Source organism: Austrofundulus limnaeus, unplaced genomic scaffold (genome assembly GCF_001266775.1).
Source record: "Austrofundulus limnaeus strain Quisiro unplaced genomic scaffold, Austrofundulus_limnaeus-1.0 Scaffold90, whole genome shotgun sequence".
Lineage (NCBI taxonomy): Eukaryota > Metazoa > Chordata > Actinopteri > Cyprinodontiformes > Rivulidae > Austrofundulus > Austrofundulus limnaeus.
The window spans coordinates 687,270-711,940 of NW_013952492.1; the positions used below are offsets into that span (position 1 = coordinate 687,270).

The window sequence follows — 24,671 nt, forward strand, 5'->3', positions numbered from 1 at the left end:
AGACTGAAGAAGTCTCTTGGAGGAGAGACGAAACGTTTCATTAGAGAAGAACCCGTCCAGAAGACCTATACAATTTTTTTTCTTTTTGATTTTTACAAGGAAAAACCACTCAAACTTAAATATAACACATCCTGACCGGTTCTGTCTGCCCCATTACCCACATAAATCACAGCAAACAGGTGCCAAGATCCAGCCATCAAAATAAAAAAAACCTCATTGTTTATTTTAAATTAACAAGGAAATGTTCTTTACAAGTAACACCAAAGGTCCTTTGGAGTTGGTAACATGATATAATATAAAAAACTACTGGCCTGTTCATGTTGTTTACTCCAAATGTGAAATCTTTCCCATTTATTTCTCAGCTGTCAACAATAAAAGCAGCGGTTCAGTGTGAGAAGCAGATGTGTGTCTCTTATTGATCAGTTTGATTTTAATAACATGAGCAAATGGTGTTAATTATAGTGCATTTAAATAGTGTATTTGTGCAGCTGGTTGTAGGGATTCCCGCTCCTACCAGTTGTGTGTGTTTGTGCATTTGTAGAGGTGCGATGGTGTGGCACGGTTATCCGCCTTACATAACTCCGACACTGTTCCCAATGAGCGCTATAATCCCTGAAAGGGACCATATTTCCTCTCCAAGCTGCAGAAATTTGAAACAAATTTTCTCTCTTTTTTTTCTCCTTAAACTGAGAGAACACACGCTCTGTCTGCTGAAAATATGAACCTGGACGGATAAATCCGATGTGCTTATCAGGTCAAGCTCATTTTAACATCTGCTGCTAAAAAGAGAAAAAGGGAGATTAAATTCAAAGATGCACAACATGAAATGAAAGAAAAAAATGCTGTTCATAACATTCTTTGTTTCCCATCAAGGCTTCATTTGATAGAAGTTCTCCTAATGATGTTTAGGTTTTCTTTTACGTACGCCCTGCTGTGGCTTAATGAGTGTGATGTTACAAAGTGACAATAAGCCCACACTGTGATGGAATCACATTGTGTCAAAGTATCTGTGCAGCTTTTTTAGTTGAGGCAACAGGTCTAAAAATAATAACTTTTTTTTGGCTGTGTTTCAATTAGAAGCTATGGTTTCCTTCAATAAATCAGAAAATTTTAAAACGTCGAATCACCCACTTAGCCAAAAAATGATTTGCTGAACTTACTTAACCAAGTGGTTTCACACAATCAAGTTGAGTAAACGCAACAAGATTTACACAAGTAAAACAAGTAAATCACATTACATGTACTCTACTCGATCGTGTGGAGCTGTTTGACATAACTTGGTCAAGTAAATTCAACAAATCATTATTTTGAGGACACTGATTCCTTTCTACCAGAAAAAAACAGATATGTTGGATTTTATTAACTAAATATAGTCAACCAAACTGAGTAAACATATATTTGCTTCACATTTACTGTTTAATAAAAATTGCTTTACATTTACTCAATTCGTTTGAGTTGAACTAGTGGAAATAATTTGAGTAAATCCAACACATCTGTTTTTTTAGTGTAGTTTGAAATGCAAAAAACAGAATTTTGAAAGTATTTTTTGTAAATCTTTTTGCTTTAATCGTATTGTTTTTGTTTAGTTATAACTATAATTTGTGAGAAATTAAAGCTAAAATATTTAACATTCAAATGCGGTCATGGCAGATTTAGCAACAGACGTGGTAAAAACTGCAGCCCTTCATTGTTTTCATTTTGCCATCTCACTGTTTCTAACCTTGACTTATAAAACACATCATGTCAACAAGTGTTCATATCACACCGGGCTGCGTTCTGTATACTAGAATCAGAGTCATTAGTGATATTTTTCAGTCTCTAAACAAGGAAATTCAGTTTTAAATATTCACTTGTCTTATATTTTTAAAGAAAATACAACATACCATGTTAATTTTGAATCTCTTAAGCCTATGTTTTTTATGCCTTTCATATTTTTTAAGTTGGTAAACAAAGGGCATTTTAAAATTTAATCAGCAATTAAAAATATAAAAAAAAACTGCTGCTGTTTGTTCAACATCATAGAACTTGAATTGCAGTTGTGTCGCATTTCATCAACTAGTAATTACTTACATTGATTTTTTTTCTGGTACACACACACAGTGGCTGGGCGTCAGTGTATGGCCAGAGGATACTTGAACTGGAGAGGTCAGGAATCGATACACCGACCTTCCGCACTTTGTCCTCCTCACAGCATTTTATGTTGCCTCAGAAAGAGGAAAGTATTTCCAGCAGCCATTTTCAGACGTTTTTTAAATCCCTTCCACTGACGTCCTGTTTATTAGCCGATGCTCCACTTTTGCCGTCCAACTCTTTGAAGGCAGCTGGAGGAGGCAGAGTGGGGGGCTGGGGGTGGGGGAGTGGCTGTTGGTTACCACAGGGTAAGAGGCTTAAAATCAAATACAGATTCATTTGAGCCTAAGCGCTCCATCTCTGCCCCCGCCAACACACATCCCACCCCTGCTGTTTCCTCATCTCCACTTTTGTGTTACCTCTTCTCTCCTGCTGTTTTATGCTCCATCAGCTTTTGCTTTTGTCTTTTTTTTTTTGTAATTTACCTGAAGTTAAACCCGTCATCTATCATTCCATGAGATTTGTTTTCAGTGTGACAAGCCTGAACAGCTCAGCTTTAACCCAAATCCAGATAAATCCCAAATCAAATCGTGCTGGAAACTTAGGCATCACCACCTTTGGCTCCGTGTGTTTTGATTTTTCACGTTTGGATCTCGCTCAGACAACTGAGAGTTCTTCAGTCCGATAAAACCATGACTCATAGATGTGTGTGTGTGTTTGTGTGTGTTTTACTGGAGACTGATGGTCATTTAAAAGCTTCGGAAAGTCATCTTGTTAATGACTCAGTAGCAGCAACAGTTTGTGGCTTTTCAGGATGATGTCATGATGAAGCAGGTGCTGTGGTCATTGATTAATCACAGCAAAATAACAGCAGGCTCCTCCCTCTATGTGTCTGTGTGTTTCTCTATGACATCACAGTAGTTTTCATCTTTGTCTCTTTATTCCTTTTTCACTGCAAACATTCAGCATTTGTTTTTGGGAGGTGTGCACTTTTACAGGCATTTACAACATATTCCTTTAGTGCGGTGTTATTGGAAAAAATAACAGCTTGGTCTGGTAAATAAAGATTCCATCAACAGCTATCGTTTACGTCCATTAGAGGACAGGTTTGTCAGATTTCTAAAACATCTAATGTAACATATCAGCCTTTATGGCTGCAAACAACTCTTATTGGCCTAATGTTTCAAGTCTACAACTGATAACTATCTTAATGCACTTTTTATTAGTGCAGATGCTCCTTTATGAAAGTGAAGATTATGTATTTCTTGATCAGCTTGCAGAACATCCTGCTAAAAAAAATGACGGCAAAGTAGATGCTTTGATTACAGGTAAATTTAAATATATAAAAAAGCCTCCTGTGTGAACTGCAGCACTCACTATTATATTAAATTTAGGCCCAGGAGTTGTAAAATTGATGATTTATAAGCATTTTTGGGTTAGCTGTGGCTTTGTAAAAATCAGTTCAGTGGCTCATGATTTATAGTATTTTGCAAACAGACTAAAACGGTTGCCTGCATAATGTGAAATTTTAAACACAGATCTAATGTGATCAGGCATTGGTTGAAGTATGAGTTCGGGAGGATTTTCAGCTACTGCCACACCAAACCTTTGCTCAATGTGTGCCAATTTGACTGAATTTATAGCATTTTAGTGTTTGCTAAGATTAATTAGCTGTGACAGCCAGCTTGAACTGTATCAACCCCAAAAGTTAATCAGTTGCAACTGCACATGTTATGATTACTTTCTGGAAGTTTCTCTACAATTTCTTCAGAGGTTCATGAGATATTTTGCTAACAGACAGGCAAACACAACATTTACCGTCTTATAACGGATGTTGAATTCACTTTGAAGTCCTTCAATCAGCAGCAGAATTGGAGGAAAAGTGAGTAAAAGTGCAGCAGTGAACAAAACTGTCACCACATGATGTGTCACGTCTTACACCCCACCTTAGATGGTGCTAACTAACTAATGTTGGCACTTCAGCAGTGGCTGCATCTCATGTGATAAAGATCCTGAAATAATATACTGTTTACGCTTCAGTTTGTGTTATCATTATTTTAAGCAGAAATTTCAGATTGAACCTTTGATCTAAATGTTCCTGTCTGCAGCTTTTACTAACACAGATTTCTTACATGTTGCTGTGCGCCTGTGGGGAAGAGTGTCTAAAGTTTTGTGACAAAACAAACAGAAAATGCAAATCAGTCTATCTGTTAGCAAAAAAATGCATAAACCAGAGGACTGATTTTCATGAAACTCTCAGAAAATAATCAGTAGACGTTCATCAACAACTGATTCATATGTGTAGTCAACCAGATTTAAGTTAGTCATCACAGGTAATTAACGTCAGCAAACACAAAATGATTAAATTAGTCAAGTGTAAAAAATCTTAAGCTAAAACGTGTGATTGTGGCTGAGGAGCAACACTTCATAGTTTGAGTGCTATCATGTCAGTGTTTTATTTAAAACTTTGGTATGAAAGACGAGTAAAAGGATTCTTTTAGGGAATGCTAGTTTCATTTCAACGAAATTTTAATACTCTGGAATAGAAAAACTTATTTTTGTAAAGGATATGAAGTAGAAAATCATTAAATACATGAGTAAATCAAAAGGTAAAAATGTTGCAGCTAAAGGATAAAGTTTACATAGTTATTTTGCACAGCTTTTGTGAAGTCATCAACCTGCGACAAAAGCAACGGCCAACGCTGCTGTGGATGGTGCCTCTGAAATACTTAAACATAAGCTACATGATTTGGCTGCAACAGTTTAGATTAAAATTTTCCATTGAGACTTACAAGTAAAAATTAGCAAAATGTAAGACCAGTGAGCTAATAATAAAATGTCAGTGGATTTTTTAAACTACGATTTTACACTGAAAAAAGGCCCATTTGGTGCAATTGCAATTAGCCACCAACATGATATACGGCTTTAGTGGTTTCAGGCTGACCTTAAGAATGAGTGTAGATGTGGTTGAGGCCTTGTGATGAACTGGTTATCTGTCAGGTGTATCCCATCTCTTTGCTGGGCTCCAGCTCCATGACTGTAAACAGGAAGAAGCAGATATTGTGTCTAAATGACTGTTTTTATATCAGACACACTCTGAACAATGCCATTAGCATCAGGAGAACTCTGATTTGTGACTTATCATGACCCTCAGTTTTGCCTTTGCATGCATTAGCATGTTCCAGCAGGCTCCATATGACCTGTGTGTTCAGGGAACTCTATGACCAAGTGATCTAAACTTGTATCCACACGTAATATGTGAAATGTCCTCTTCTTAGCTGCATTGCAGCATTTCCTTCTCCATTGCATGCCAGCTGCTGCAGACTTGGGAGCCTGCTGAACGTAATGAAGCAAAGATGAAATAGAACATGGAGAGAGCCAAACTTGCTCTGCCACAGTTCATTACAGAGACATATAGACCTGCTTGCTGTGGAATGCTGGCGTGTAAACGAAAGCTCTGAAACTTCAGTGTAAGCAGGAACTACCAGTCATTCATGATGCAACATCCTCAGCTCAGTTCATTTCAACTGTGATTTTATTTTGATATGTTATTCAATTATGGATGGATGGATGGATGGATGGATGGATGGATGGATGGATGGATGGATGGATGGATGTGTCACAACTTGGTTGAATATAATCTCATAGGAAATAGTCAATGTTTGGGTGGTTGTGTAAATCTACGGAGACCCAGACAGATCCTGTCAACCTAAAAACATTTTTTTCTCTAAAACCATTAAGTGTTTGCGTAAAAAAAAAAAAGAAATCGCCTCTTTGAGTCTTTATTAATGAAAGGAACAAATTTTACTCAGAATGATTTTAAAATTGTAGTAAAAATTGTGTCCCTTTGTGTATTTTTAGGCCATCCCATGACATTAGCCTGGAGGAGTTTGATGATGAAGATCTCTCTGAAATCACAGACGACTGTGGGATTGGACTCAACTACGACTCTGATCCATATGAAAAGGTGAGACCCTGTTGTCATTTTTTATTTATTCATTTACCCATTTTTGTACTCTATCACTGATTTGCTCACATTGTAACTACATAGCAGACAGATGTGGGCCAGATCTGGTGTGAAGCTGACACTGCAGACTGACTGCTGACATGGCAAGTGGTGTGTCAACCAGGTCTGGCAATGATGGCATTGTTTTTTTAAGACGGCATACCATAGTTTGGTTGTGGTTTGGTTTATGTGGTGCTGACCCAGGGAAGGACTAACACTGGAAAAACACATATGGGCCACCAAAGGGCCGTTCTTCTTTGTGTTATGTGGACTGAGTGTTAGAGCGTTTTGTGTGGGCCAGAACTGGGCCAAACAAATGTTGCAATGAGGGTATCTTACATCATACTTCCAACAAAATTGAATTCAGTTAAAATCAATAAAAATATGGGTCAAGTTTGGTCAAATTCATTTTCAAAGCTTTTCATTGTAGCTTGTGACCTTAAAAGTAACCATTCAAAGAAACTACATAATTACTGTATTTATTCAAGTATAATACGTACAATTAAATCCATAAAATCATTCATAAAGTTGGGGGGTAGTACTGTACTCTGATAAATATTTTTACTTATATATTTTAACTGAAATATCAGCTTCATTCACAAAATGCCTGAGTCCGGAAATGAGACCGCGTCATAAAAAGCAGTTGAAATGACCTTACCTCTGACACTCCTTCATTCTTCAGAGCGAGATAATAACAGATCCAGGCAGACGACATGATGTGAAAAAAGGGGGAAAAAAGTAGTCCTGCACCTTGGTAATGATAGCAAACTAATGACATTAGCGTGTGACTGGGCTGCTCCTCGAACAACAACAAACACATGTTCGTCTGTAATGGCTGCCGTCTACCGGTGTTCTGAAAATGTTTGTATCCCTGAAAAAAGTTTCCCCACCAGAGGGGGCACTCGCGAGTAGGAAGTAATCTGCTTTTCCCCAGAAGATGACCCAAATCCTGGTGGACTACATGTAAAATGCCAGAATTCATTTGATGCTGCTACAGTTGAAATATATTTGTTGTCAAAATACCTTTTAGTACATATGTTGTTAAAATAAAATGAACAGTCCAATGATCATTTTACTGATATGTATAAAGACTTCAAAGGCTGAAAAATCTTGAAGTCTGAATGAAATTGGAGGTAGTTTGAGGATTAAATTTTTTATGCTTTTTAAGCTCAAAAATGCGGGGGTCGTATTATACATGACATCGTATTATATATGCGAATAAATACAGTAGTTCCTAGTTTATTCAGATCTGAAAACATTCAGCTCTTTAGCTTTTTAGTACATCTTAGGAAATGGGTGTTGTTTTTTAAGTTTCTAACAAATCTGGGTTGATAGAACCACGCAATCTTAAGGTCTGGCTCGGCTCCAAATTGCATTTACCTGCTGCTATATTCATAGCATGAAACGCATGCACTACTATAGGTCCAGCTCACCCTCAGTTTATATTACAGAGTGACAAAACAGTCAAAGATAAGACATTTCAGTGCTGTCAGATGTAACAGAGTAAACGATTTCCTGAAATACCACATGGAGTCGGTTTTAAAAGAAATGACTACCACCTGATTAATGTTTTAAAACAGAACTACACATCAGCACAAACTGGTCAGTTAACAACATTAATAATCATCTTTTAGATATATTTAATACATATGTTTCAAAAAGTAAAACAGCCAGTCTAACTCATTATTGTTTATCTTGGCCTTGACTTATCTGCATTTAGGTTATTTTATATGATGTGAAAATTCACTTGAAGAGTTTCTTCTTCTTTTATTTTTTATTTTTCTTGCTTAAGAGCCTTCCCAAATCTTTTAAAGTGCCCGTGCATCCTTCAAATACAAAACATCAAAGTAAACATCTTTATATTTAGGAAACTTGACGGAATACATATAATTTGACAAATTTTGCCACTTAACTGGCATACAGTCTTCTGAATTTGCCTTACCCAGAGTTAACAGGAAGTGACATCAAAGGGGAATTCTTAAAGAAAGTGAACGGCCCAGTCTTTGTTTAATAAAACAATATTATTTGAACTCTGACTTGTTTTCGTCTCCCTCCATGACTCAAAACAATCTAAAGAAACATCAAAGTCTTCTCTGCTGTCTGTGTTGTCAGCCGTTATGCTCTGTTTACATCCAGACATTCCCATTTGACATCACTTCCTGTAACTGCACTGTTCAAATCAGTGACGTGAAAGGTTTTATTTTATTTTATTTTAGTTTAGTTTTCAAAAAATGCATTCATATTACAAAAAAGTCACAGTTACTTTACATAATAGTGAAGGTGTATCATGGACAAACTACACTGTAGTTTACACTGTAGTGTACACTGTAGTTCATGAATTACCAAATCATTAGATTTTTCAGTTTACTTCACAGGTGTTTTTTTTTTTCATGCAACTCACATGCTGTCTACCTAAATTGGCACTCAGTCATCAAAACTTGTAGAACCTTTGACACAAATGCTCGAGGAGAATGCATTAAACTTTGAGTTGTAGTGGAGTTGATTTGGCAAACTTAATAAGGCTTTATTTAGGAATGTTTTACCAATCTACAAATAAAACTTGATCTGGATGACAGCTCTCCACTTATTAATGTCAAGAATCAATTTCATGCAGCTCTCAGTATTGAGCTTAACTTTCATGACTGTTTGGCCATCTTATACCAACATTTTACTGTACTTTGATACGTTTTTGTTATTTTCTGCCCATCTAATGGGATGTAAATGTTTTATGCTGGTGGCATGGAGCCACAGCTGCAGCAGAGGGTGGGTGACCCGGTGCAGTTTGCTGCTATGCAGACAGCCTTCTTCCCTCCCTCCCTTGTGTATATCTCTCCCTCCCTCCCTCCCTCCCTACGCAGAGTGTTGCTTAGAGACAGAGCTCACACTCCCTTTTCCTTCTCCGCCACCCTTCCACTCTTCTCCCCTTAAAGCTTTCCTTCCTCATCCTTCTTGCTCTCTCATCCCTGCAGAGGTGCCTGCGAATGGGGATTTAACTCGGTGACGGTTAAGCCCCAGCATGAATATGAGTCTGATATTGCCCCCCTCCCACCATTTTAATCCACAAAGCAAACACATTATGGAAGGCCATTTAAGGTCATGTGGAACAGAGCTGTTTTTGTGTGACACACGAGAAGACATTCACAGAGAGAGAGTCTAGCTATCATACATTGGTTAACCGTGCATCAGTGGCCCGTTTCTGCTTTCACTGCCACCCACATGTTTAAACACAAACACATCATCGGGGAATCTGACTGCTCACTTCACAAACATGAAAGCACCGGGCAGAGACAGCGTCGATTCTCGTTAGCTTACATCGTCGCCCCGAGCAAGTCATTTTGCTGACACGGGATGGATGGAGCACACACACTTTGTTAACCGATGGGTGTGTTTGAGTGTGTGCTGGTATGTTTAGATGACAAGGGGGGGGGAAAGGATTTCATGGACAGAGTGCTTCATGTGGTTGATGCTTGATTTTGCTTGCATCATTAAGGAGCGTGACACTTTGTCAGCTCATCATCATCAGCAGTTATTCCCTCATCACTCTCACTCTGCTGATGAAGACAGAAGCTTAGTGTGTGTGTGTGTGTGTGTGTGTGTGTGGGGGGGGGGGGTTCAGTATGATCCAATCACATCGGGCTGTTTGTCTTTGGTGAAGAATAGCATCCTCCATTCCTGGTTCAAAGCTGTGATGAATTCAAATTTGTCGTGGACTTCAAGTCCTAATCTCTATAACTCATTAGATAAGTGTCTCACCATGAGTGCACAAATGTGATGAAAACAAATGGAGACACGTGATTCCCCTGTTCCTTTTCTTGTGGTCTCGCTCTCTCACACACTCTCCCTGCTGCTCACTGCCTCATCTCGCCCCTGATTCTTCACTTCCTGTCTTTCTAATAGCCACCCCCCTGATTGAATACCTGATTCCGTGCATAGTTCAGTATGTGACAGAGCAGTGGTGTCTGTGTTGTAGCTCCTAATTTCAAATGTTGAAATTTACAAGTACATTCAAACAGATAACTGCAGAATTTATTCATTTGTATAATCATTTTATTTGTTGTCTGTTTGTTCTGCAACCCTGCCAAGATACTCCAACCCTACTTGCTTAGAATCACTGATTACCTTGTCTATTTTTAGGCCTCTGCAACAAAATAAAGAAATAAAAAAATGCAGGTACAAGGAAAACGTGAAAATAACCTCAGCTGAAAAATAACCAGAAGTCTTCCCAAAAAAGGCAACAAAAAATGTCTTGGCCTCACTTGGACTATCCATTAGCCTGTCAGTCCAGTTAGAATGAATTATTTCTGTAAATTGAGGTTGTTAAAGGGATCCAGGATTAGTTGTAACATTAGACTTTACTTGATAAACATTTATTTTAACTGTAAAATAAAGACTGTAAAAATACTGTAGGCTGTTTGGTAAATTTTTAAAAATATATTTTAACATGGACAGAGCCATTTTATTTACACGCAAAGCATTCTGTGTAAATGATGACATGGATAGGTCCTCGGTGTGAGCGAGCTATATCCACCCTGAAGGTTAATCTTAGACAATATCTGACAATCGACTCTTTTAAATGAAACCAGAGAGCGTTGACAGAGAGGAGAAGGTAGAAATGACTCAGCCTGTAACTGAAAATGTGGATGGAGGACAACAGAGCTGCTTCATGGAAGAAGAACCTCAGCTTAGCCTGTTAGCCTTCGTGCTAACGCCGACAATATTTTTACATTCCCCTCTCTGTCATGTGGATGGAGGACCTCAATGACGAGAGGAGAATGTGTAGCACTGAGCTAATACATATATATGGTGATAGCATCGGGGCTAAAGCTAAAGCTAACAGGCTAAGCTGGGGTTCTTCTTCCATGAAGCAGCTCTGTTGTCCTCCATCTATATTATCAGTTACAGGCTGAGTTGTTTCTACCTTCTCCTCTCTGTCAACGCTCTCTGGTTTCATTTAAGAGTCGATCATCAGATATTGTCCAAGATTAACCTTCAGGGTGGATATAGCTCGCTAGCAGCCTCGCACCGAGGACCTATCCACTTCATCATTTACCCAGAATGCTTTGCGTGTAAATAAAATGGCCCCATCCGTGTAATATATTTTTAAACTTTTAGTTTAAAAATTATAAAAACTGAACATCCTACAGTATTTTTACAGTCTTTATTTTACAGTTCAAATATGTTTATCAAATAAAGTCTGTCACAAATAATCATGGATCCCTTTAAAGAGTTATCGATAATAAGTAAGACATACTGTTCGATTTGGAAGTGTTTCGATTATTTTTATGTTACTAAAGTTGTATTTATCTCCAAATAGCAATTTTGTTTCTTTAAAATAAACAAAGCTCTGTCAGGAATTATACTTAATAAATAAAAAATATGTGAATGTACTTTATTTGCAAGTTGGCACTCCTACCATTGCTCCATGTCCACCCCAAAAGCAGACATAAACACAAATTCACAATCACAATTTACACCAGATAAGCACAATATTAAGGAAATTAGTCACAAGTAAATATTTATAAATCTTAGAAATACATCATAATGTCATGACAGTCGTTTAAAAACTGACACCATGTTAACCTTGTCGTAAAAGATGAGAAGAAGCCCTGCACATCTGCATTAATCATTGAACACAGGCTTTTATGGGCTATATGCTGTTATTATTTGGTCTCCCTAAGGTGTTTGGTGCTTTCACTACAAACCCACCCTGTTTTCAGCTCAACCCCCCACCTCTGCATCCACTTTTCGTCTCTGAAATTTATGGTTCACTGGTTTCCCCTTTCACTTAGAGATCATATGTCTCTGATGATTTCCTCTGTCAGCTTGTCAGATAAATAGGCAATATGGCCCTGCAGTTTGACCCAAAGTCTCTGTTCTCTTTGGTGAACGTAGTCATTTAAAGTGTGGCAGCCATCTCACAGATCCTCCTATATGCAGAGTTGATAAGTATAGAATTCATGCTGAACAAGACCCCCCCCCCCCCCCCGCTCAGCCACTGAATATTTCTGTTACCTTTCTGCTGGGCGCTGCAGCAGAGCAGTAATAAATGTATAAATGTCTGTAGTTGGTGTAAAGCTGTTGAAAAACTGTGAAGAGGTACAGTTTGAGTGTCTTGGTACATAATTGGATTTACTCTGAAACTATTTGACACCTGCAAAAGCACACGTGAGAGTTAAATTCATTCACAAGGCCCCCCTCTCCCACAGGAGTGCAGGTTTCCCTGCTGATCGACTGGATTGGGTGTTATGTCCTTGGGAACTGAAGACTGCAAAGATTGATTTTTGCCATCACACTGCTGCTATTATAGTTTTTTCCCCCTCAAACCTGTTTTTCTGTCAGATGGCCTTGCTGGAGGATGCATCCTGACAGTGTAAATTATTCTCCTGTGGCAAGAGGAGGCATTTTCACAACCCAGTTATGAATCTGTGGCTTTTACCCCGTCATGTCGTTATAGGTCAGATTAGCTGAAGTGATGGATTCTTATGGATTAGTCAGTGTGTGGAAAAAGAGTTTTGACTGCAGCATTTGAGAATATTTTCCTCACTTGCGATAAGAACCACAGCTCTTTTTCCAAACCTTTCATCACATCGTAACAATTAAATCGTCAAAAATAGATATGTTAATAAGGTGAAAGTGCGCATGTTCATGTGCACTGCTTAGGCAGTAGACTGAGTGTTGATGTTAGTTGCAGTAGCATAAAATAGATGCATCAGCAGGTTTGTGTGTGGAGAGTGGGTGAGCTTTGATTCCTCCATTAAACAGACGGCCCAGAAAGTGCTGCGCTTGTCAAAGTGAGAAAACAGGCAGATCGATCGCTGCATTGTCGAATTTGGAGTAGGGACTTTAAATGATCATCAGGAAAAAAAAGAGCTAAATAGTTTTATTTTTACACATGCATTTGTTTTTAAATGATATGAAAAACATTTTAACTTTTGCAGTTTGTTAGTGAGTAGATGGTGGATGTGAGATATCTTAAGGGTTCAGAAAACTGGGTTGCATTTCGTAAATTAAAAATATTTTTATGCCTACTTTTCGTCTCACGCAGACATGCACAAGGAAGTGTGGTCGACTGAACCTGAAAATCATTTAGCGTCCAGCTTTCCGGTAAACAAGCTGAAACCTGATAGATCCTTGATCTGCTCCTGTTTCATTACCCAGCAGCCCTGCTACTCGGCTGCTCTGTTATTCTGCTCTCCACTAAGTCCTGCTTCTTTTTGATTATTTGAGAAATAATTAAAGGTTTTTGGGACAAAATAGTTGCATTTGTGATCAGTTTTCATTATTTTTCAGCTTTGTGGAGTATAATACACTTAAATAATTTTGCCATTTAAGACACATTTTGTAAAACTATTAGTGCAGTTTTTTCTTCACATTTTTTATATTTATAAACTTAGCAAAAATATTAAGACAATTGTTTGGTAGTTATTTCTTTGTTGTAACAATGCTTCTTGGCAATAAATCCTTTGTCATGGAGAGCCTGTTAAAATATTTTTTTAAATGGAGCCACATTTGTAAGGAACATGCATTTGTGGGATGAGCAATAGAGCTGAGCATGAGTTGCGCACATGACAAATTTGCCAAATCTTCTCTGCCAGTTTATTTTACTGTTGCTATTGACAAGTTTTAAGCTCTGGTACCCACAGGTGCTGCCAATCAGGTGCCCGATATAATATTAATTGCCAAGAAGCATTGGTAGAACTTATGAAATAATCTACCAAGCACACACATTTTCTTAATTTGTGCACTAAATATGTGTAAAAATGTAAAATTTGTGTTTTGTTTTTACTTCTTCTGTCTTAGTTGTTTTAACGCATTTTAATCTAATTCGTCTATTTGCTTTCTTAGTTCTAATTTGTATTTTGTCAAATTTTACAAATAAGAGAAAGTGTTTATTATCTGAATTTATGTTTAGACAGTTGCTCGTAAAACTGTATTTTTGTCTGTGAAACATAAAACCTGATAATCCGCTGACATTTAAGGGTATACTTGAATTTTGTGTCCCTTTGTACACACACATTCATAGATGGACAGAATGTGGATCACTGCAGTACTTTGATATTTGCTGTTTTTTGTGTGTTTCACAAATGTCCTCTGTGTAATTAAAGGACGCCATGCTGCCATCCTTCTGGCTTCTTCTAATTTTATTCGCCCTTCAAACACGCTTCGTTCTCTTGTTTGTTCCTCCCTTGTTCTCAGAACAAAACATGCTTTAATGAGCATGGCTATTATCGCATCTCTGCCAAGAGAGTGTGAAAATGAAAACTGTTGCTAATTTTGTAATACGTGCCTATAAGCAGCATCCCTCTTCCCTCTCTCTCAGGATTCCCTCATTCTGGAGAAGAATGACATACACCACCCAGTCTGCTCCTTCCAGGATGACTTCCAAGAGTTTGAGATGATTGACGACGAAGATGAAGATGATGAGGAAGAGGAGGACGTTGACCCTGATGCACCTCCGTCTCCTTCAGCTTCCCCTTCTCTTTCTCCAACTCTTGGAACCGTGAAGAGTAGACCGACGACACTGAACCTTACAGCTGCTGTGTCACAGGTAAACAAACCGAGGCTCTTTGTAAAGCAAACGCTTCTTTGGCTTTTGCAATCTTCACTTAATGTTGGCCATGTTGTGTTTCTTTAATTAGGATTCGCTGAACAACAACAGCAGCCTGTCTCCGAAAAAAGGAAGCTGGCAGGATTCTTTACGCAACCCAGCTTCACAAGGTGCGAACATCAAAACATATTGATTAAATTCCCATGAATCATTTTTTCTCAGTCATTTGTTTGCATTAATTTCAATGCACGTGTGAAAGTACTTCAGATATTGCTAGTTTTTAACACAGCTGGCTCTTCATACAATCAGAAACAAGGAATCTGTTGTACCTGCAGGTCGTCTGTCTCCAACCCACTCCTGTTTGGTGGATGGTAGTCATGTGACAGGCCAGTGCCCGGCCTCTCCAGTTTCCCAGGCTCCAGGGTCTCAGAGCAAAGGTACTCCACCAAAACAGGCAGGGGAGGGCGGGAACCCCCAGTCTCCTCACAGGCCCCTCCTCTGTGACGTGGAGGGCAACAGGCGGGAGAGGCCCGAATACGGTAACAAGGACGGCTGCCCCAGAAAGCTTAAAATTCATTCCATTCACATTAATCAGTCTAATGCTGTACTTTTTTGTGAAATAATGCAATTTGACTTCAGTGAGAATTCGGTTACATACTGTTGATTCTTTCAAAAGAAGCGCTTTCTAAGTTACAATTTAGGGAATTAAAAATTATTTATTATATGTGAATTGCGTTTCACTTCTTGCCTTTACCACTTATTCATGCCAAAAATTAGAAATGTCCTAATTTTTCTGTAATGTTGGGGGCTGCCAAACTGGCAGACTGGTTCTTCAAATAGAACGTTTCCAAGACCACACTTTGAAAGTGAGCTGCAAAGAAACTTAAAGGGGCAATATTATGTGTTTCTCAGGCATATATTGAAATTCTATACCATAATAAAGTAACTATGTCACCTTCAATTGTTATTAAAATGCTGTTTTTATGTTTAAATCAAAAATTAACTCGACTTCTCATTCGTTTCCGTTTCTAAACGCCTTGAAATTGGCTTCTGTCTCTTTAAGAACCTCCTTCTGATCCCGCCCATTTCAGCATGTCATCATAGCCGCTCCTCTCTTGTTTACAAGCTGGAGTGTCGTAGCATGCTTTGTTGTAATGATAATTAAAAAAGCAGCAACATTATACAAGATCGGTTTTTGAAAATTCAGGATACACATGAACCTTACTGTCAGACTGGAAAGTCTGTTTATTAAAGAAGTGATTACAGAGCCGATGTTTCAGCTGGTAAGATCACACACACACACACACACACACACACACACACACACACACACNCACACACACACACACACACACACACACTTATCGTAATAAGTTACAAATCTTAACACATAGACCAAACAACATGTGAACAAAACAACGTGAGTTGTTTTTCAGCTTACCTGTGCAGGTGACAACGGTGTTTAATCCAAAAAGGACTGAAATGAGAAGCTGTTATTTGACGCGGTTTCACATGTCCGTCGTGTTTTTTGTTCCTGCCGCCTGCAGGAGTCATGAGGGGGTGCGCAGGGGGAGGTGTGCTCTGTGTTGAGGAAGCTCGGTTCAGAAACACAGCCCAAAAGGCAATTCTATTCCCAAAAGTTGGTTCTAGGGTCAACCAGTCATTTTTGCTCCCCTACCTGGCTGCCTCAGGACACCACAGGATTTCTCAAACATGCATGAATGAGTCAAAGCAAGATAGTGGGCATGTATTTGATTAAAGGATAACATTATAACATGATATAAAGCTCAAAAAAGTTGATTTTACATGATATTGCCCCTTTAAAGATGTAGGTATTTTGCCTGTTGGAAATATTTTGTAGTCAGAACAATGATGATAATGTCTACTCTGATTCCATTTTTAAAAAATTTGATGTCATTGTCAATCTTTTTAACAAAAAGGCATAAGAACAGTATAAAATCATCTTTGATTTTTGCATGCTATTCCAAGCTTGATAATCAATCACAGGCATATTGGAACTTTGCTATAATGTGTTCATAGAAAGGATTTGAGATATTAGATAATATAATGACTTTCTAAAGGGGTGTTTTGATTTTGTAGGGGAACGTTTTACTACCCCTTAAAACTCAAAACCTAAAGATAAGGGTAGATGCAACAACAGGAAATGGGATTCAGTCTAACCCCTACTTGACACCCCAGATATGTCTCCCTATGCCTTCTTCTCATCATCATCTACTTCATAAGAACAGTGTTGTGTGTATAGTCACTCTCCTAAACCCTGTCTTCTTTCTTGACACTTTCTATGTTTGTAGGCTCATTTGGTCACCACAGGTCTCACCCAGGCTCCACTGATTTTACTGAACCAAAGACAGACCCTTCAATCCAGACAGCCAGGGTACCCTCCTTAGACGAGCACTCCCAGTGTTCAGACACCGAGGTGGATCATGACCTCAACAGCGACCATAATCACAAACACTCAAACCGGCGCCCCACAGACACCTACACAATCACCAGCGAGTCAGGAATGGAGCAAGAAAATGATCTCGACCCAGATGGAACCAGTCATTGTTTGTCATCCACGGCACCCATGGGAGCTAACGATGGGGCTGATACACCCTTGTCTGATGAAGAGTTGGAAAAGGACTTTGAAGTAGAGTTTATGTGTAAGGAGACATATGATATTGTGTGCAAGGAAAACCAGCTGTCATATGTGGAATTCCCCTCCATTGAACCCCATGAGACTGCACTGTTCTCCAGCTACCAATCATCAAGCCGCTCAGAAGCTCTCGACCAGTCCAACAGTTCAGAAGCTCTATCGCTTTCTGCCACAGTTGCAGGAGCTAATGATTCCACCTCTCCATCCTCAGACCCCGGGATAGCAGATATGAACCAACAAGGTTATATGACCTCAGACCAAGACAAAGACCTCAGTTCTCCAGGCTCTGATTCGGATGTTGAAGGGGAGCTAGAGGCAGCGTTTTCTTGTGGAGGACCTGTGGTTTCAAACATGATTTCCTCTATTTCAGAGACAGAATTAGACTTGACTAGTGATGAGAGCAGTAGTGGACGCTCCTCTCACCTCACCAACTCTATCGAAGAGGCCAGCTCACCTACATCAGACCAGGAACTGGATCCAGATACAGAGTTGGAGCAGGACAGTGGAATAGTTGGACTGAAAGCATCACTGCTTCTGGGTCAGCCTGACCCGATTAAAGAAGGTTCTCTGGTACCCTCTCCTTCCCCTCTTCCCTCACCCACTATTGCCACTCCCTCCCCCATTGACTCCCCCATCTTACCCCCTGAGCCCTACGACGACGATCAAGCTCTGATGGGATTGCAGAGTGTTGATGATGAGCTGTCTTGTGAACACCAGGCTGATCCGGACGAAACTCTGCCTCCAACCCAATGCTGTGAGGACCATATGTCCAGACCAATGGTGCTTGAGATAGAACCAGACCATGGTCTAGAGAGCTTTAAGCGCTCCTTCTATCTCCCAGTGGGGCCCAGGCTAATGCCAAGTCAGGATGATTATGATGAAACAAGTGAGGGAGACTCTGAATCAGAAAGTGAAGATGATCTGAGTGAGAACTCTGATTCTCCCTGGCTTCTAAGTAACTTAGTCAACAGGATGATCTCAGAGGGCTCGTATCCCATCAGCTGCCCCGAAGAGTGTTTCCAAAGAAAAGCATCTGTGTCTGATACCATCTCACCATCATCAGATATTGGGGAGGGAGATAGTTTCAATGATGAGGTACAGGAAACTAAAGCAGATATGAAGAAATCGCAGGGAAGAGATAAGGAAGGTGAAGGCTATCAGAAAGAGAACGTAGAGCCAACGAGAAGCCAGAATGATGAGTCATCAAATGAAGGGGCATTAATAAGTTCTCAGCCCTATACGAGCAACCCTGCTGCCGCCAATTCCCCACTGATTTTAGAATGCTGTGCAAAGAATGAGAGGGGAACTATAGATTTAAACCCTGTGTACACTGCAAAAGACTGTGACAAGAACTCCACAGGTAAACAATCAAAGAATGCTTGGAGACAAGAGGATGAGGAGCCCAATAATGACTTGATGATGCTGGAAGGCAGAAGGGATTTGGACTCACCCAGCCTTAGTGAGAGTGTGATCAGTGACAAGGACGAGGGTCGAGAAACAGAGCCCAGGCCAACAAGTCGCTCAACGGCCTCTCTTGAGCGAATCACAGAGGTCAAACACAGTCTGACACTGGATATACCCTCTGCTCAAACCAACCGCTGCTTTAGCCTCACTTACTCCACAGACAATGACGAAGAAGAGGAGGAGGACGGTGACTCCTATCCTTTCCTAGGCAGCTTGAGGAAGCAGTCCTATAATGATAGTGATTTAGAGCTTGACAGCTCGCCACCCATCGATTCCAGTGTTCACAATCATTCATTACCTGACCATGACCTCCCACTGTGTGAGAAAGATTTGGCTCTACGGCAGCCAAATGAAGATGATGGGCTGGCCTATGACTCCATGAAGTACACGTTAGTGGTGGATGAGAATACAACACTGGAACTGGTTAGCCTTAGAAGGTATGCAAGAAAATGATTTTGAAAGATGAAAAAAACTGAGCATCAAGTGTTGAGCATAAAGTCTTTGTCATTTTTGTTTCTAGCAGTGGTCTACCCTTCAATCTAAGACTGGTGTTTTGTCTTCATAGGTGCACCTCAGTTCTGAGTGATGAAAGCGAGCTTTCAACTCCATGCGATGGCGAGACATTGGGGATCGATGATGTTGACTATGTTTGCAAAAATGCGGAGGTTAGGCCAGATCTTCTCAGCTCGTCTGAAGACTCATCTCCAGAGGCTGACCTGCCATTTTCCAAGAAGTTCCTTAATGTGTTCGTCAACAGCACATCACGCTCTTCCAGTAAGTTGCACACAAAACTTTCCTCTGCAGGAGTTTATGATATGCCATATTGTTTCTTTTTATTGATAAAGTATAAGGAAAATGAACTTCACTTTATATTTAGTATGCTAGTCTGTGAGCTAAAGGCTAAAGACTATAGACATGAGAAATAGGAAAATAGGTTGTTGGGCTTTATCAGTAATATCAACTAATACCCTAAAAAAATATTAGTCAGATACTTTGCTTTTAAATTTCTACTTCATATGAAAGATGATATCCATAATGAAAAACTCATTATGTTTTTTTTCATTTTTTAATTGTCAACAAATCTAGTCAACTTTCAAGTTGACTCCTTCACAAAAGCTTCCAAAATCCTAAATGTCAAAAGGGAAAAAAAGAACAAAAAGAAAAAGAAAAAAGAAAAACAACAACAAAACCATCAATAAACAACAACATAACTTCTCTACCTGTTTACCATGTAGGCACAGAATCTTTTGGACTTTTCTCGTGCACCATTAATGGCGAAGAGAGGGACCAGACACACAGGGCAGTTTACAGGTAAGGATACTTTTAGGATACTTTGTCATCTTTAACCATAAGAAAGCAACAGTTGTTATTCTAATGATGAGGAAAAAGTAAATCATGCATCAAGTATCCAACACATAACAATATTTTTAATTGAATATTAAAGTGGTGTTTTGAAAATATTTACATTTGTTATATTATTTTATATAGTTTAGTTAGTATTTAGATGGGTAAGGTGTATGGGGTAAGAGGACTGTCAGAATCATTGTATGTGTAAGAGTCCAAATTTGTACATGTAAGTCTATAAACGTACATGAATTTGTTACAACTTTGCCACATTACAAGTACAAATCAAATTTACAAGTACAATTCTTATGTGAGAATACAAGTTTTTAAGTTACAAATACAAGTTAAAAGGTTACAACTTTGCCACATTACAAGTACGAATCAAATTTACAAGTACAATTCTTTTACCTGTCAAAATAACAGACATAATGCACGGAACACCGAAAAGATCGATTGCAAACAGTAACTAAGCCAGACCACTAGGGGGACATGACCACTGCCTCATTTGGGACCAGATGAACTCTTTATAAACACAATTCGCTGAAGGGAAAAGCATTTGGAGGCTTTTCAATTTGTCATTCATGTCATGTAGTACAACAATAAAGTAGATAGTGGATTTATGATGAAATATGTTATTTTATTTAATTTTTACTTTAACACTGTCTGATTTAATTTTTTTTAAACAGAATCCTGCTTTTATGATAGTCTTTTTTGAACATTTATTTTATTTTTCTATATTCCTTTTTTTCTTTGTCAAAATGTTTTGATTGTGTAAAGCACTGATTTGTCTTGTTGCTGAAATGTTTAATATGAAGCTGCCTTGCCTCAGGTCAGCATCACAATAATTAATATACAATGGAGTGATGATGAAATGTTCCAAATTATTTATAGACCATATTTTTAAGCAAYTTYTCTTTAACTTATGATACTGTTAACACTACTCTACACTACTACTGAAGACTGGAGCCAGGTGGAGAACAAACCTTCAGATGGTTGAAGTACAGACGTCTTTATGACCTGCAGAATATCAGGACTGATGCTGGAGCTTTCTGATACATTTGTGCATTAAGGTGTCAGAAATACTCAGAAACACCACGACAGGCCAGAGCAGGGAGATGAAAATGAGTCAGTGAAAATATTAATTTCATTTTAGTGACCACTGAAAGAAATATCAGTAAAAAAAATAATTTTAATAAAAATGAAGTATTTATGTCACAATGTAGTAGTAATAACAGTAGTACACTATATTATGTGTTAAAATTGTTATTTGCGATACATTTCATTAAACATTTTAACAATTTACTGCCCCCCCCCCCCATTGTTTCATCTATCACTCACAGCTCAGTTAGGTAAAAACAAAAGTGTTGAATATTTAAAAATTTTATTTATTAAAGTAAAACCATCATTCAATGTCAAATAAATGAAAACAAACAAATATAAAAACAAACAAATATAAACAGATTAAACATCCTGAGTTTAAAAAAATATGTCAAGGCCTGGTGTTTGACTTCCTCAGCTCTAAACAGGACATTTTAAAACTGTACATTTGCATTAACTGAATTTTTCAGCTGTCATGAAGGCTTTAAAACCCAGATGAACAGATTTTGTTCCAGTGTCTCCTCATCCTGCTGCTGGTTCAGTTCTTCAGATGGTCAGGAACTCCATAACCTCCTCGTCCACCTGTCAGATGTAGGTGTGGATGTAGAGGACATCTGTCCTGGGTCCATGGATGGGCTGAATGCTGCTCGCTGCATCAACTGCACTTATCTGAATCACTGAAAATCAACAGGTTAACAAGACTGATTTATTTTAACTTTATTTAATGAATTATATTAACTTTATTTCTATTAGGTTTATAATAATACTGCTAATACAACTATTTCACCTGATGTGGGGTGGAACTGACTTCCACTGGTTGTACTCTCACTGATGGAGCCTGATGGTCTCAGTCCTGCTCTGATATAAAGGTCTGGAGACAGGTCCTCAGTGGGTCCACAAACAGATTCAGGTCCATGTTGAATAAAAGTAAATTAAAAAGAACACAGTTATAATTTCACACAGTCACAGCCAGCAGTCTCATTAACCAGACAGCAAACATTTTTCTACACATATTGGTCACTAAAATCTGAAGGATGTAGTTTGGTAGTAGTTAAAAATAGGTTAACTAAGTTAAACACAGTTTAACTTTGATTTATGGTGATTCTAATTAAAATCAATGTCCGTGTAGTTCTGACAAAGCTTTAAAAATGTAGCCAACAAGGTCTTGATAAACAAAACAAAATATAGTCAGAGAAAGCTTTTTAAACTAACTGTTAACACCAATTAGGTTTTTGTTCTTTTCCAGCCGTTTTAAATAAACTTCGACTGATTAGGAAACATGAGGCTGTTGTTTCTTTCCTATTATAATTATGCTTGCACTAACACCATGCTAACAACAACAGCAATCAACAAAGCTCTACTTTCAGCATAGAAACTGTTTAAACACATCCTCTTACAAATACTGACAAGTACTACGTGTACCAAATGTGAAATAAATAACACAAACTACTATTAAAAGTAAAAAGAGTTTAACTTACAATTGTTTAGGGGTTTGATGGTGGGCGACTCGAGTCGCCCTGCTCGCCGGGTCAGAGCACTGTCGTTATGTGTTTTTGAACTTGCATTATTTTTTCCATTACGCAGTCGGTTTTATGAATGCATCAGTTTTCTTTTTTGGTTGTTCATCATAAATCCACTATCTACTTTATTGTTGTACTACATGACAGGAATGGCAAACTGAAACGCCTCCAAATGCTTTTCCCTTCAGCAAATTGTTGTGTTTATAAAGAGTTCATCTGGTCCCAAATGAGGCAGTGGTCATGTCCCCCAGTGGTCTGTTAGTTACTGTTTGCAATCGATCTTTTCGGTGTTCCATGCATAATGTCTTATTTTTACAGGTAAAAGAATTGTACTTGTAAATTTGATTTGCACTTATTAATTTGATTCATACTTGTAATGGGGCAAAGTTGTAACAAATTCATGTACGTTTATAGACTTACATGTACAAATTTAGACTCTTACACATACAATAATTCTGACAGTTCTCTTACCCGATAAAGGTGTGTTTAAATGTTTTGTGTGTGTGCTGTGGAGGTTGTGTATGGTAATGCATAATTACGGTAATTATATTAGAGAGGAAGGCAGATGTCACATCTGCAAGGTCACTAACAATAATCATATCAGCCACCACCTGTAGCCATGTGTCTGTGTTTGGGCGGCTGTGGTGGTGTGGTTAGGGGAGTCATCCCGTAACCAGAAGGTTGCCGGTTTGATCCCTCGTTACAGCCGTCTATGTCGTTGTGTCCTTGGCAAGACAATTCACACGCTTTGCCTACTGATGGTGGTCAGAGGGTCCGGTGGTGCCAGTACATGACAGCCCCACCTCTGTCAGTGTGCCCCAGGGCAGCTGTGGCTACAATGTAGCTTATCATCATCAATATATGAATGTGAATGTGAATGGGTGAATTTCTGTAAGTGTAAAGTGCTTTGGGGTCTGGAGCGACTTGATAAGGCGCTATATAAGTTCAGTCCATTTACCATTTGTGCACAAGCACCCAAACACAGAGCAAAGAAAAAAAATCATGATGTAATAACTGATTTCTTGGAGAATATTTTGTGTTCCCTTTTTCTAATTCTTAATGAAATTGAGGCAGGTAAGGAAAAGTAAGAATATTTGAGAATGTCTTCTATTTTGATTTGATGCTCTTCGCAGGTTCATTCCCAGACATGCAGATGAGCTGGAGCTGGACGTGGATGACCCTTTGTATGTGGAGGAAGAAGAGGATGACTACTGGTACAGAGGCTATAACATGCGGACAGGAGAGAAAGGGATCTTCCCCGGCTTTTATGCTCAGGAGGTCATCAGCCAGTCGAAAGAGTTGCTTGGTGAGTGAAAAGAAACATCCACTTCTATAATTTAACACAACAGAGAATTTCCTAGAAGTTTTTTTTTTCCCCACCGATTAGGTCTGAAAAGAAATCCAGCATGGATTGAGACTTTTAGTGTCCAGTTTTTGGGGTCCGTAGAAGTACCGTACCACCAAGGCAACGGCATCCTCTGTGCCGCCATGCAAAAGGTAAGAAAAGGGAACACATTAAAGCACAGATACATTCTAAAAAAACATTTTTATTCTGACTAAAAGTCTGCTTTAAGCATGAACTGAGGCCTTGAAAACAACATGAACACATTTTCTGACCTTTAGATTGCGATATCGAGGAAACGGACGGTACACGTGCGACCTCCATCTCTGTGTGAGTTAGAGATCAGCTTGCAGGGTGTAAAGTTAATTATGAGTCTGGAAGATGAATATGACACCCTCGATGAGGTAAATAAACGAATCAATAAATAAATCTGATGTGGCTCACTAGTAGTTACATTTTGATCTCTGTCTGTCTCCTCTCATCTCCAGTTTGACAGATGTAGTCACTTCTTCCAGATGAAAAACATCTCATTCTGCGGATGCCATCCGAGGAACAACTGGTGAACAAGCAAACCCGTTTTCTGTCCTCCTGTTACTTCTGACATCTGACTGGTTGCATCACAT

At 38.8% G+C, this 24,671-nt stretch overlaps 1 protein-coding gene across 2 annotated transcripts in view; it reads left to right on the forward strand.

Moving 5' to 3' along the window:
- mapk8ip2 (mitogen-activated protein kinase 8 interacting protein 2) overlaps window positions 1-24,671 on the forward strand; it is a 28,551-nt gene that overhangs the window by 1,393 nt on the left and 2,487 nt on the right. For both annotated transcript variants that reach the window (XM_014012309.1, XM_014012308.1), the window contains exons 2-12: window positions 5,932-6,037; window positions 14,397-14,624; window positions 14,716-14,794; window positions 14,960-15,163; window positions 16,937-19,181; window positions 19,310-19,518; window positions 19,980-20,055; window positions 23,840-24,012; window positions 24,094-24,203; window positions 24,330-24,452; window positions 24,537-24,607. In XM_014012309.1, coding sequence (XP_013867763.1) covers window positions 5,932-6,037; window positions 14,397-14,624; window positions 14,716-14,794; window positions 14,960-15,163; window positions 16,937-19,181; window positions 19,310-19,518; window positions 19,980-20,055; window positions 23,840-24,012; window positions 24,094-24,203; window positions 24,330-24,452; window positions 24,537-24,607 — 3,624 coding nt within the window. The remainder of the gene's footprint in view (window positions 1-5,931; window positions 6,038-14,396; window positions 14,625-14,715; window positions 14,795-14,959; window positions 15,164-16,936; window positions 19,182-19,309; window positions 19,519-19,979; window positions 20,056-23,839; window positions 24,013-24,093; window positions 24,204-24,329; window positions 24,453-24,536; window positions 24,608-24,671) is intronic.